Genomic DNA, 13,253 nt, shown 5'->3' with positions numbered 1-13,253 from the left:
CTGGAAATGAGCATGCAAGAAGGGACAGGAAAGGAGGAAGGGAAAGAAGAAAGACAAAGAAAAGAAAGGGAAGATGGGAAGAGAGCAAGGAAGGAAAAATAAGAGGGGAAGGAAGAAGGAAGAGGGCAGGAAAAAGGAAGAGAAGGGAAGATTATAACAGGAGGGAGGGAGGGTCTGAGGGAAGTCCTGCCTTAGTATTGGCCACCACAGATGCCCCCGATACGAGTGACGTCGAGCTGGCCACGCCCACCTTGACCACACCCACCCCAGCCCGGAGGTCAAACACAACTCTGATGCGGCCCTCAATCCAGTTTGACCCCCTAGACTCTTCTTACAAACATCCCGTATATGGAGTGCCCACGATTTCTGGAGGCAAACTTTTCCATTGCTTAATCGTCCTCACTGCTACGTCCAGGGTTGCAACCTCCACCAAAAATCAAAACAAAGATTCGCTTAAGAACTCTGTGACTCACTTAACAACTGCGGCGATTCCCTGAACAACCCTTGCAAGGAAGTTTATAAAATGGGGCTCAACTCCCTTAACATTGGTCTTGCTTAGCAACATAAATTTGGGGCTCAATTGTGGTCGTAGGTCGAGGACTCCCTGTACTTCATTTTTCTCTCAAATCCTTTTTCAGGGAAGAGGGTGGGCCTTTCCTTCCATGGGCGCGCAACAGCTGGGTGCAGTCGGACCGATTGAAACACCGCTTGTGAAATGAGCGACCTCTGGAAGTGAGCATTTACATCCCAGGCGCCGTTGATGTGGCTTTATAAGACAGCTGAAGCACCACAATCTCAGACTTCTCAACCCAAAAGAGAAGGCTCCAACATTGTCCTCCAACTTTTAACCATTTATTAGCTTTAGAAAGGGTAAAGGTTTGCCGTTAGATCTTGTTGAAAGCAGCTATGTCAACACTCTGCACCTGCAAGACAAAAGACAGGCGTGAGGAAGTTTGCACAGGGGAGACCCGGAGATCCCAGGCGCCCAGACATTTGTGTAAAAGAGACCTCGGTAATGGAGGCCTAAAAGAAACTTTGGCCAGGACGGGCATGGTCAAACGTAATGAACACTGCACATTTGAGACTTTTCTTTCCCGTGTTCAATCAGAATAGAGCTGGAAGGGACCTCAGAGGTCTTCTAGTCCAACCCCCTGCTCAAGCAGGAGACCCTATACCAGTGATGGCGAACCTATGGCACGCGTGCCACAGGTGGCACGCGGAACCATTTGTCAGGGCATGCGAGGCGCTGCCATGTAAGCTGGCCAGAGCACATGTGCGCGCTGGCCAGCTGAGTTCACCCTTTTTTTAAAGCCATTTTTCGCCCTCCCCTGGCTCCAGATGCTTTATAGGAGCCTGGGGAGGGTGAAAAGAGCCTCCCCCGCCGCCCCCAAAAGGCCCTCCGGAGGCTTCATGACTTCCCTGAAGCCTCCGGAGTGCAAAATACCGGCCCTACGGGCAAACAGGAAGTTCAGAAACAGACTTCCTGTTGGCTCAGAGGGTCGTTTTGACTGCTCTGGAGGCTTCAGGGAAGCCTCTTGGAGGTCCCTGAAGCCTTTGGAGCGCTTAAAACGACCCTCCGAGCAAACCGGAAGTGACTTCCGGTTTGCTCAGAGGGTTGTTTTGACTCTTCGAGGTCCCTGAAGCCTTTGGAGCGCTTAAACGCTCGGAGGGTCGTTTTGACTGCTTCGGAGGCTTGAGGGGAGCCTCCTGAAGGTCCCTGAAGCCTCCAGAGGGCTTCGGGGGTGGGGGGGGAGGCTGTTTTCACCCTCTCCAGGCTCCTATAAAGCCTCTAGAGCCTGGGGAGGCGAAAAAAGCATGGAAAAATGGGGGGTCGCACCTGTAGTGCACACATGCGCATTGGGCGGGTGCGCATTGCATTATGGGTGCGGCACGCCTGCACACGACCTCCCTGCGCTCCCACTTATGACACGCGAGCCCAAAAAGGTTCACTATCGCTGACCTATACCATTTCAGACATGGCTGACTACTCCCTTTTTAAAAAATCTCCAGTGCTGGAGCTCCCACAACTTCTAGTGGCAAGTTGTTCCACTGTTTAATTGTCCTCCCTGTTAGGAGGCTTCTCCTTAATTCCAGATTGCTTCTCTTCTTGATTAGCTTCCACCCGTTGTTTCTTGTCCTGCCTTCAGGTGCTAGGTAAAATAAGTCAACCTCCTCTCCTTTGTGGCAGCCCCTCAAATACTGGAAGACTGCTATCCTGTCACCCTTATTCCTTCCTTTCTCTAGACTGGCCAAACCCAAATTCTGCAGCTGTTCTTCCTATGTTTTGGTCTCTCATGCCCTCCACAACTACCTCCATTTCTTTCATTCTTTGGACAACCATTTGTCTGGAAAGGTACCGTTCTCCTGCATGAGCGAGGGGTTGGACTAGAAGACCTCCAAGGTCCCTCCCAATTCTGTGGTTTCGTTTTCCCCATCTTTGCTGAGAAGGTTGTGTAGCCTAGGAACGGCTTCGGTTCCATTTTCCATTCCTGAAATATCACCGTGCCGAAATAAAACATTAACTGCGGTTTAAAACTGCTGAAAACCTGTGAGGCGAGACTTCAACCCTGAGGGCCCCCGGGGGAAGGGGATCATTTGGGGCAAAACTCAGCAAAAAGGACAACCATGACGGGCCCTTCTTGGGACTTGGGAGTTTGACAACTGTGCTAAGCCAAACTCTGGTCTTGATTTGGACTTGGTGTGTCGAAGGCCATAATAAAACAGCATCAAAATAAGGGAGGTTTTTTATTGAGTTGTGTGAACTCTGGGACCAGAATTCTACGCATCCAGCATCATCTGAGGTAACATCAAGGGAAGGGACAATTAATCTCCCCACATGAGAAACTGGGACTCTTGTGGAAGGACGAAGCAATAAGGTTGTGATGGTACATATGCCCCCATGCACGCACAGCTGTAAAAGTAACAACAATAGCAGTTGCCTTCAAAATAAAATACCTGAAAATGTTAGATCAGGGTGACTGTGCCAAAGTTTATTAAACCATTTTTGTTTTAACGTTTTGAGATACTTTTGGCCTGGATGACTCAATCTTCATTTTCATGTTGCTTTTCATTTTGGGAAGAAACCCCCTGCAATCTATATGGCAAGAACAGGTTTAACAGATTAACAGAGTTGGAGGGGACCTTGTAGGTCATCCAGTCCAACCCCTCCCTTCCCTCAACCAAGCAGGAGACCCTCCACCATTTCTGACAGACGGCAGATGTCCAGTCTCTTCTTGAAAGCTTCTAGTGATGAAGCTCCCACAACTTCCAAAGGCATTTTTTCTGTTCCATGGGTTGATTGTTCTCCCTGTCAGAAAGTTCCTCCTTATTTCCAGGTTGAATCTCTCCTTGGTCAGTTTCCATCCATTCTTTCTTGTCTGGCCTTTGGAAAATAGCCTGACCCCTTTCTCCTCTCTGTGGCAGCCCCCGAGATATTGGAAGACTGCTCTCCTGTCTCCCCTGGTCCTTCTTTTCCCTAGACTAGCCAGGCCCAGTTCTTGCAACCGTTCTTTCCAACTACTTTCTCTGCCTGCCCAAAATTTTCATTTTGACTGAAGAAGCTACTTGGATGAGTAATAAAACGTCTACGTTTGTATAAACTTTGTTCCAGTTGCCATGATTTAACCATTTTAAGATACTTTTTGGCCTGGGTGATTGAATCTGCATTTACACCATCAAAATAAAAGCAATCCACATGAGTCAGAAGGACCAAATGTGACCTGGGAACTGTAAAATGCCCAGATCTGTGAGAGTTATAACCCTGGCTACTGGTCCCAGGGGAGAAAAGATCCCTGCTCTACAGATTATCAGTTGTAATTTGAGAGAATCTGCGATCTCTGCAAAGGAACCTTTGGCACAAGCCCTCTACTCCAGATATTCCCTAATTTATACGTTGATTTCAAGGTTTTTTACTAGCGTTGGCAGAATTTTGGGATGGCCCATCCAACAAGGAATACGACACCTTTGAAAAACTTACATAATCTTCAAATTTGGTAATCTCCTCTTCCAGGATATCTGTCCCAACTTTGTCATCCTCCACCACACACTGGATCTGGAGTTTCTTGATGCCGTAGCCCACTGGGACCAGTTTGGAAGCTCCCCAGACGAGGCCATCCATCTGAACAGTTCGGACAAACTCCTCCATTTTGCCCATGTCCGTTTCGTCATCCCACTGAAAACAAGGAAGGGGGCGAGAGTGAGAAAGCTGGACCTCAAAACTCACAGCTGGCAAAGGGGGATAAAATCAAGGCAGCTTTGTATGCAGAAATAAAGGGTTTTGTGTAAATGAGCTGAAAACCAACCAGCAAAATTGAGAAAACAATTGCTTCCTCAAAGGAGGCCAATTTAATAATTGCATGCAAATTAAGAGTCCCCTTTCGGGACCAAGAAACCAAGAGAGGGGATAGGGATCAAAAGCACTGTGAATGTATTTAACAGGTTTAACAGATTAACAGAGTTGGAAGGGACCTTGTAGGTCATCCAGTCCAACCCCCTGCCCAAGCAGGAGACCCTTCCCCGTTTCTGACAGGTGGCAGTCCAATCTTCCCTTAAAAGCCTCCAGGGATGAAGCCCCCTCCACTTCTGTTCTACCGGCTGATTGTTCCCACTGTCAGAAAATTCCTCCTCATTTCCAGGTTGAATCTCTCCTTGGTCAGTTTCCATTCCATGCAGCCTATACCAGAATTGGATCTAGTTATGGTCAAGGGAAATTGGCAGCAGATAAAAGTGAATGGACTTCAAGGGGGGAGGGGGACACAGGTCTCTTTCAGGCGTGTGGGGACTCCAGACTAATGATGCGTTTGACCCCCACCTTCAGGCTCAGCCTGGTCTTCTCCAACATTGGAAGTTTCAAAACTTTTTAAGGCTTGAGGACTTCAACTCCCAGAATTCCACAGCCAGCCATGGTAGGATGCAGGCAGAGGGAGGTTGATAACCATGGTGATGTCAGGACACGAGGGAGTTGCCTCCCCCACTTTCCACAGCTCCCCCTCGCGATCCGATGTACGTATTTGCCTGCCACTTTTAAGCACAGTCAGAGAAAGCAGAGTATCCCCCATTGGCTAGAGTAGGGGTCTCCAAACGTGGCCGCTTTAAGACCGGTGGACTTCAACTCCCAGAACTCCCCAACCACCAATTCTGGGAGTTGAAGTCCATCAGTTTTAAAGCAGCGATGTCTGGAGACCCTTGTCCTACATCCTGCAGCCATCTTGAAGCTCCTCTGTGCTAAGTGAAACATTCCCTTTTCGCCTTCCCTTGGATAGGAGTCCTACCAGACTGAAGCCTCTTGCAATTTGTCTACCACTTTATCTGTGGCATTCCAATTCTGCGCAACGCATTAAGTTGTAGTTTCACTGTACAAATGTGCTTCATCTTTCTGCAGCTACCCAAAGCTAAAAGGGAATAGAAAGCCACTTCGAGAGAGAGAGCATTAAGAAACAGGTGTGCACTCCTGTGGAAGTGGTTCCTGAACCACTTCCTGTTCCAGAAGATTACCTAAAGGAAAGCCTTTGGGGTATCTCTGCAAAGGCTCAGTCTGGGAACCACATTGGCACAGAAACAGCAAAACCAGCTCTGGGTTTCTCGCGCGAAAGCAAGCACAGTTAATTTCCTTATGGGCCACCCACAATCCACCAATCATTTCGGTTCATATTGTTATGGGAAACAGCCAGCCACGCTGGGACATCTGCTCGGTGGGTCCTTGAAATGCCGGAGATGTCTCGCGGAAGCTGATGGTTGCTTGGATACCATCGCCCCCTCCCTTGCATTCCATCCCAATGCAGCTCCCTGTTATTGTCAAGTTGCCAGCAAAGGAAAAATGTAGGCGAAAGTGCGAGTCAGTCTCGACAGGCCCCAATTCTGAGCATCAGTTGTAGTCCCTCTGTTCAGTGCTATCCTAATTTTGAGTGGTCATAAGTTGAGGATCGCTTACAAAACAGGGCAACTTATATGCTTTTTGTTAATTAATTAAATTCATCAGAAAAGGTGCTCACAGACTCCTCCTCCTGATCTCAGGGAGCTACTCTTGACTAACAGGGCTCCCTTCCTACAGTGTCCAAGGCACTGAAGGAGCAAAGACGGATCTTGGTTACGCTGCAAGAACAAGCGAACATTAAACCTCGTGCAGGAATTGTTGCTAGAAAACAGCTGCCAATGGCCAAGGGGGGAGGGAGGGAGGGAGGGGGAGGGGAGCCTGGCTCATTTCTGCTGCTTTGCCTACCTCGAAGAAAGTCAGTGAATCTTAACCTCAGCGCTGTAAGTGAGATCCAGAAACTTCCTTTAGCAATGCTTCTCAGCACTTCAAACCACCCTACATCAACTCTTTAAGGCAGGGGTGTCAAACTGGATTTCTTCAAGGGCCAAATCAACATTGTGGTTCTCCTCCATGGGCAGGCAGAGAGGGGGGGGGGGCGGGAAGAGACAGGACAAAGACCTCCTGCAGTACCCCTGCCGGCCAAAACAGGCCTCGTGGGGCATCAGCGCTGCCTATTTTTGGCGGGCAGAGTGCTGCAAGAGGCGGTGGAGGCTGAAAATGGCCCACGGTGCCTCTGCTGGCCAAAATAGGCCACGGACAGCCCCCCCACAGTCCAGTCCTTTGATATTTCCAGGCCGGCCTCGTGGGCCAGATTTGAGCCTTAAGTTTGACACCCCGTTCTGGCCCAGGCTTCCCCAGAAAGCACGAGGCAGAGTCCTGGTCCCGACAAAAAAACCCGTTTTATTAAAAGATTGTGAATTCCTCTCGTTCCCATTCCGCCAAGGCCTGGCAAAGAGTCTTTCAAAGGAATATTTATGACCACAGACCTTATCTCTCTTGGGAAGCTGCCATGTAAATATTTTCCCAAAAGAGGTGCTGTGCAGGGAAAGACTCGGCACAGAGTCTCTGAGATTCACAGACAGATCTTCACACTCCTGAAAGGAATCTAACAACCGAAGGAACGAATTGTTTCCTGCAGAAGCCCCCTCCTCTTTTGCTCCTCTTTTATTTCCTATGGGAGGGGCCATTCACCTTCCACCTGTGGCTTTACCCCCAAGTCCACCCTGATTTCTGAGTTCTTCTTGTCTTCCAGCAGCTCTGCGCATGCGCACACTGGGAACAGGCTCCAGCTGTTCTTCTGCCTCACTGCTGTCTAACTCCCATCTCTGCCTCCGACGCAGAGCCCTCGCCTGAGCTTTCCTCAGCCCCCAGGACTGGCCCATGCTCCGCCCCAACCTCCTCACTGTCCGACTCTGCTGCCAGCTCTGCCCGTGGCCCACAACACACCCCTGCTTTAAGGGCAGTAAAGCAGATGAAAAACTGAGAAAAATGAAATTTTGTTTCTGGCCTCAAGAGGAGCCACGTGGCTTTTGTGGGCTCAAGGAGGAACACGGAGGGGGGGAGCGTGGGACGGGCACGTGGGAATGCCAACCAGGCCTCCAGCCCCCAAACCTCCCACTTACCGGCTTGACATCCAGAAGGATGGAGGACTTGGCGATCAGTCCCGGCTTCTTCGACTTCTTCTGGGCGTACTGCTTTAGCCGCTCTTCTCGAAGGCGGGCAGCTTCTTGGTCCTCCTCTTCCTCGTCGCTGCCAAACAGGTCGATGTCATCGTCTTCTTCCCCGGAGGAAGCGGCGGCGGCGGCACCGCCTGGGGATTCCTCTTTGATGGCAGCTGAAGGGAGGACGACCTTCTTGCACGGCACGGCCAGGGGCTCCACTTTCTTCATGGGCGTGACGTGCTTTGTGGAGAGAACGAGGTGGTGAGCCTCACCCCAAAATCCTTCCCAAGGGGAAGCCCCAAGGGCATCCAACCCACCACTGCCCTACTCCCGAGGGGAACTAATTGGGATAGCTCAACATTGCTCGTCAGGCATCTGGCATCTGTGAGAGTCAAGGCAAAGATGCCCATTAAATCAGGAGGTTGGACCTCCAAGGTCCCTCCCAACTCTTCTCTTCTATCCTACTTCATTTTATTCCAATTCTATTCTTTCCTATTCTATTTTATTCCTATCCTATTCCTATTCTATCCCTATCCTATCCAGATTCTATTCCTATTCTATCCCTATCCTATTCCAATTCCATTCCATCCTAAATATTCTGCCTTCTATTCTATTCTAAATATTCTGCATTCTCTTCTATTCATGGCTAAGGTGGCCTGGGAAGGAATGGGCCTCGGATTTTAAAAAGCCCGTGCAGTCTACAAATGAGCAAAGCAATGGACATGCATGAGACTTATTTTTAAGCACATTTTACCTGTGTTGGTGGAGGCGGGGAAGGATGATGGGAAGCCGATGCCCTTTCCAGTACGCTCAGGCGGCACTCCAGTTTGGAGATGGCCACTTGGAGGTTGGTGACCACTGAAGACAGGAAGGAAAAAAGATTATTAAAAGGATAGGATGCTACACTCTGACCCCTCAACCTATAGCTACGACCGAGTCTTACGGCGTGGCTACTCACCACTACGAAGGTGTTGGTTCTCTGCCTCCAAGTTAGCAATCCTGGTGACCACCTCATGCTGGTCTCCGGCTGGTCCTGAGGGGGAGGGGCCCTTGGCAGTCTGCAAGAGACAGCGAGGACAAAGAAGAGGGTGGGGGTGAGGCCAGGCCAACCGCTGACCTCGACCAGACCCACAGACAACAAAGCCAAGCAATAGCCACAAGAGGGAGATGGACAGTAGAAGACTTCCAGGAAGCAACTGGGAACCAGTAAGAGCACAAGGCAGCTTTTATGGTTTTGCAGAGGAAAGGGGATGCAGGATGGGTTTCCTTCTTTTCTTAAAAGATGTTTATATAGAGGCAAAATGCATCTTAGAATAATTACAAGTTGCAATGCTGGACGATCTTGCCATGAGGCTGAGCTTGGTGGTTCCTTCCTTCCTTCCTTCCTTCCTTCCTTCCTTCCTTCCTTCCTTCCTTCCTTCCTTCCTTCCTTCCTTCCTTCCTTCTCCCACCTCCCTCCCTTCCTCTTGGTGCTCTCTTGAGCTTGAGCATTATCTTGCAGATGTTTGTAGATGACCCAACTACGTAACATCATCAGTGACCTTCCTTCCTTCCCTCCCTTCTCCTTGGTACTCTCTAAGCTCGGTTGGTTTTTTTGCAGACATTTCATGATCCATCTCAGTAATATCATCAGTGCTAGAAGGGAGTGGGGATTGCAAAGAGGAGGAGGACTGTGGGGTCCTTGAGCCTCTCTGAGCTTGGTTGTGTTCTTGCAGCCTTCCATGACACAAACTAGGCAATCTCAGGACTGATGCTCAAAGAGCTCCCGAGGCCCCTCATTTCAACCCTCAGCTGCAAGTGTTCTCCCTTATTGGTACTTTGCGAGGACACGGTGGTCCAGCATCTTCAGCTGGAGAGTAGGAACTCCACGTTAAGAAAGGAAGCGCAAGAACCCAATCCTGTAATAAAATCTCACAAGGCTCGAGAAATACCTTTCCTTATTCAGGTTGGAGAGAATGTCTGTCCCTTCTTCGTAGGATCAACAGAAGCTCTAAAGAGCTTGGCTGGATATCTTATCAGCTATTGAGTTCAAGGCAATTTTGGCTTGATTTTATTATTATTTTTGTAAGCAGGAGGATTTATTAATTTCTCCAGCCCTTCACAACGTAGCTACTCTGGCCAAGCACAAAAACAGACCTGTGAAGGCCACAAAAGATTCAAATGGGTGTGGGGGGAGGACGGGAGATATTAGCAGCGCAAAACTCTTCGTGTGATCTGAAATCACTTTTCCATCATCCTGTCTGGGAACGGATTTCTGCCAGATTTTTTTCATTGGTGAAATCTACCTGGTTGTTAAGCATCCACCGTCAGGCACGGGTTATCCTTGACTTATAACCAATTCGTTCCGTGACTGTTTCAAAATTACAACGGCACCGGAAAAAGAAACCTACGACCATTTTTCAGGCTTAAGACCGTTGCAGCATCTCTACGATCACAATCTGGACATTTGGCAACCGCTTCATATTTATGACGGTTGCAGCGTCCCCGGGAATCATGTGATCCTCTTTTGCGGCCTTCTGACAGGCGAAGTCAACGAGGGGAGCCAGATTCATTTAACAACAGTGTCACTGACTTAATAGCTGCAGGGGTTCACTTAACAACAGCAGCGAGGAAGGTCGTAAAAGGGGCAAAACCCATTCAACAAATGTCTCGCTTAGCAACAGAAATGTTGGACTCCATAGTGGTTGTAGGTTGAGGACTACCTGTACAAGTAAGGGACTTTTGAGTTTGATTTTTGAGATAGAGTCGCTGTATTTTGTGCATTTTGACACACAAAAGCACCCGGATGTTAAAATAAAACTTCTCCCAAGTTAAAAAGATAAAAGTTCCCCTCGCACATATGTGCTAGTCGTTCCAGACTCCAGGGGGCGGTGCTCATCTCAGTTTCAAAGCCGAAGAGTCAGCGCTGTCTGAAGACGTCTCCGTGGTCATGTGGCTGGCATGACTAAACGCTGTTCCCTTCCCACCAAAGGTGGCTCCTATTTTTCCACTTGCATTTTTTGAGTGCTTTTGAACTGCTAGGTTGGCAGAAGCTGGGACAAGTCACAAGAGCTCACTCTGTTATGCGGCACTAGGGATTTGAACCGCCGAACTGCTGACCTTTCTGACCGACAAGCTCAGCGTCTTCACCCCTGAGCCATGAGGGTATGACTAATACAATGTCTCTAAAAAACGGAGGAATTATATTACAGCTTCCAAAGTCAAACGCTCAGCCCTTCCAGAAGGTGCCTGAAATTGAGAAGCCAAAAATGCATAGAAATGGACACTGGACAGGACAAGCAACACAACAAGAGGCATGGAGGAGTCCCGTTACTTCCATGCCGGCTGGGACAGAGACAGACAGACGGAAGGAAGGTGATCACGTCCCTTCCCACAAGCGACTTACAGCCGCGCGACCCCGGCGCTTCTTGGACCGAACACCAGCGGCTTCCTGAGGGTTTTGCAAAACTGTCTTGAGCTGGAAAGGGCAAGATATATATATATATATTTCTTGGTAAAATAATTCCACCATGATTGAGATTCATTCATGCAGTGGAGTGGAAGGGGAGTGTAGCAGAAGCCTCACGTGCTGGAATTAAAAGGGTTTTTTTTAAAAAAAAATACTTTCCAAAGTACCAATATGCTGAGAGCAAGGAGGCGCGGAATTCAGGGAACAGCTTAATCTCAAAGCACTGTCCTCTTTAAATCAGAAAATGCTCATTATTTGGGCTGGAACAGGCTACCCTGTGACTCTCAAATGCTGCATCTGCCTGCGGTTATGCTATTTAAGTCAGGGGTCTCCAACCTTGGCCACTTTAAGACTTGTGGACTTCAAATCCCAGAATTCTTAAAGTGCCCAAAGTTGGAGACTCCTGATTTAACGAGATTCCTTTGCACAATACGGAGAATTATAACTAGGAGAATGAATGAAGCTTTGCTTGACTGTCTGTTCTCCATGCAAGAAACACTAGGATGGCATTCTTATGCAACATCCTTGGATGCACAAAGTATTTGGTGAGAGAGACATGTCGTAACAGAATTAAAAAGAGTTGGAAGGGAGCTTGGAGGTCTTCTAGTCCAACCCCCTGCTCAAGCAAAAAGACCTTATAACATTTCAGACAAATGACCGTCCAGTCTCCCCTTAAAACCCTCCCGTGGTGGAGCACCCACAACCTCTGGTGGCGAGCTGTTCCTCTGGTTCATTGTCCTGTCATGAAATTAATTTCTCCTTAGTTCTGGGGTTGCTTCTCTCCTTGATGAGTTTCCCACCCGTTGCTTCTTGTCCTGCCTGGAGGTGTGACTTCTCTGCCAAAGTCCTGCCCTCTGGAACAGAATGTCCTCATCATGGCTTTGGCCTTTTTCCCAGGCCTGGCACAGGGCATCTGGGAACATTTCACAGTGCTGGGTCAGGTTGCTTTGCTTGGGCCTTTTAAGTTTACAAGCATATATTGTAAATCACCCAAGGTCTTTTATGTAGCTGGGTAGCCTTAAAGAAAATATTATTATTACGTATTATAGGAGATGGATTTGGCTGGAAATGTTTCCAAGCTCTGAATCCCAACAAAGGAATCAGTTCAAGTGTTTTAAAAGCAGCTGCTGACATATACCGTATTTTTCGGACTATAAGATGCACCGGTGTATAAGGCGCACCAATATTTCCAAGAGGTAAGTAAGAAAAAAAGGTTTTTGTCCTCCCCAGCCCACAGGAGCACTTTGCAGGCTTCTTTTTTCACCGAAACGGGGGCATTTTCCCTTTCCCCCATCCCTGCTGAAGCCTGCAGAGCTCTTCTGGCAGGAGGGGGCGGGGGGAAGGGGGAGAAGGCAAAAACACACCCGTTTTTGTGACAAACGCCACGTTTTCCACCCATTTTTCATACAAATGAGATGTAGGGGCAGGGCTTCAGGGTGTGTGGCTATATTGAGTGTATAAGACGCACCAACATTTCCACACTCTTTTAGGAGGGGAAAAGGTACGTCTTATATGCCTAAAAATACGGTAAAAGGGAAAATTAACAATTACTCTCCTGTACAGGTAGTACAGTTGGACTGCAGGGCGATCCAACCGGTCAGTCCTAGAGGAGATCAACCCTGACTGCTCTTTAGAAGGCCAGACCCTGAAGAGGAAACTCAAATCCTTTGGCCACCTGATGAGAAGGAAGAAGGACTCCCTGGAGAAGAGCCTCATGCTGGGAACGATGGAGGGCAAAAGAAGAAGAAAGGGATGACAGAGAAGGAGGTGGCTGGATGGAGTCTCCAAAGCAGCCAGAGTGAGCTTCAATGGACTCCAGAGGATGGGAGAGGACAGGAAGGCCTGGAGGAACGTTGTCCATCGGGTCGCAATGAGTCAGACACGACTTTGCAACTAACAACAGGTAGTCCTCAACCTGACGACTAAAACTGAGCCCAAAATTTCTACTGCTAAGTGAGGCAGTCGTTAAGTGAGTTTGCCCCACTTATACAGCCTTTCTTGTCATAGACATTGAGTGAATCACTGCAGCTGTTAAGTTAGGAACACGGCCGTTAAGTGAATCTAGCTTCCTCGTTGAGTTGGCTTTCCAGAGAGTCGCAAAAGGAGACCCGGGACGCTGCAACCGTCGTAGGTCCAAGCCTGTTGCCAAGCGTCTGAATTTTGATCGGGTGACCTTGGGGTGCAGCAACAATCAGGAGTAGGAAAAAACAGTCACAAATTGCCCCCCCCCCCCGTGTTGTTGTGCTTTCGAGTGATCCTTAAACCAACGGTTGTAAGCAAAGGTAGCCTTCCACTTACGATCACAACTGAACCCAAAATTTATGTCGCTAAG

At 48.7% G+C, this 13,253-nt stretch overlaps 1 protein-coding gene across 4 annotated transcripts in view; it reads right to left on the bottom strand.

The window, feature by feature from the left end:
- Nucleotides 1–836: 836 nt before the first annotated feature.
- LOC309391481 (elongation factor 1-delta-like) overlaps nucleotides 837–13,253 on the bottom strand; it is a 35,807-nt gene continuing 23,390 nt past the window's right edge. For 3 of the 4 annotated variants that reach the window (XM_081951987.1, XM_081951990.1, XM_081951988.1), the window contains 5 exons: nucleotides 8,432–8,531; nucleotides 8,228–8,331; nucleotides 7,435–7,713; nucleotides 3,977–4,171; nucleotides 837–923 (listed from right to left, as the gene is read on the bottom strand). In XM_081951987.1, coding sequence (XP_081808113.1) covers nucleotides 885–923; nucleotides 3,977–4,171; nucleotides 7,435–7,713; nucleotides 8,228–8,331; nucleotides 8,432–8,531 — 717 coding nt within the window. In that variant the 3' untranslated portion in view covers nucleotides 837–884. Of the gene's footprint in view, nucleotides 924–3,976; nucleotides 4,172–7,434; nucleotides 7,714–8,227; nucleotides 8,332–8,431; nucleotides 8,532–10,858; nucleotides 10,931–13,253 lie in introns of all 4 variants that reach the window. The other variant, XM_081951989.1, reaches the window with a different exon arrangement.

This window comes from Natrix helvetica (genome assembly GCF_964273705.1).
Source record: "Natrix helvetica genome assembly, chromosome: 4".
Taxonomy (NCBI): Eukaryota; Metazoa; Chordata; class Lepidosauria; order Squamata; family Natricidae; genus Natrix; species Natrix helvetica.
Note: the sequence above shows the minus strand (reverse complement) of the source record. Positions and strands in the feature narration are given on the sequence as shown.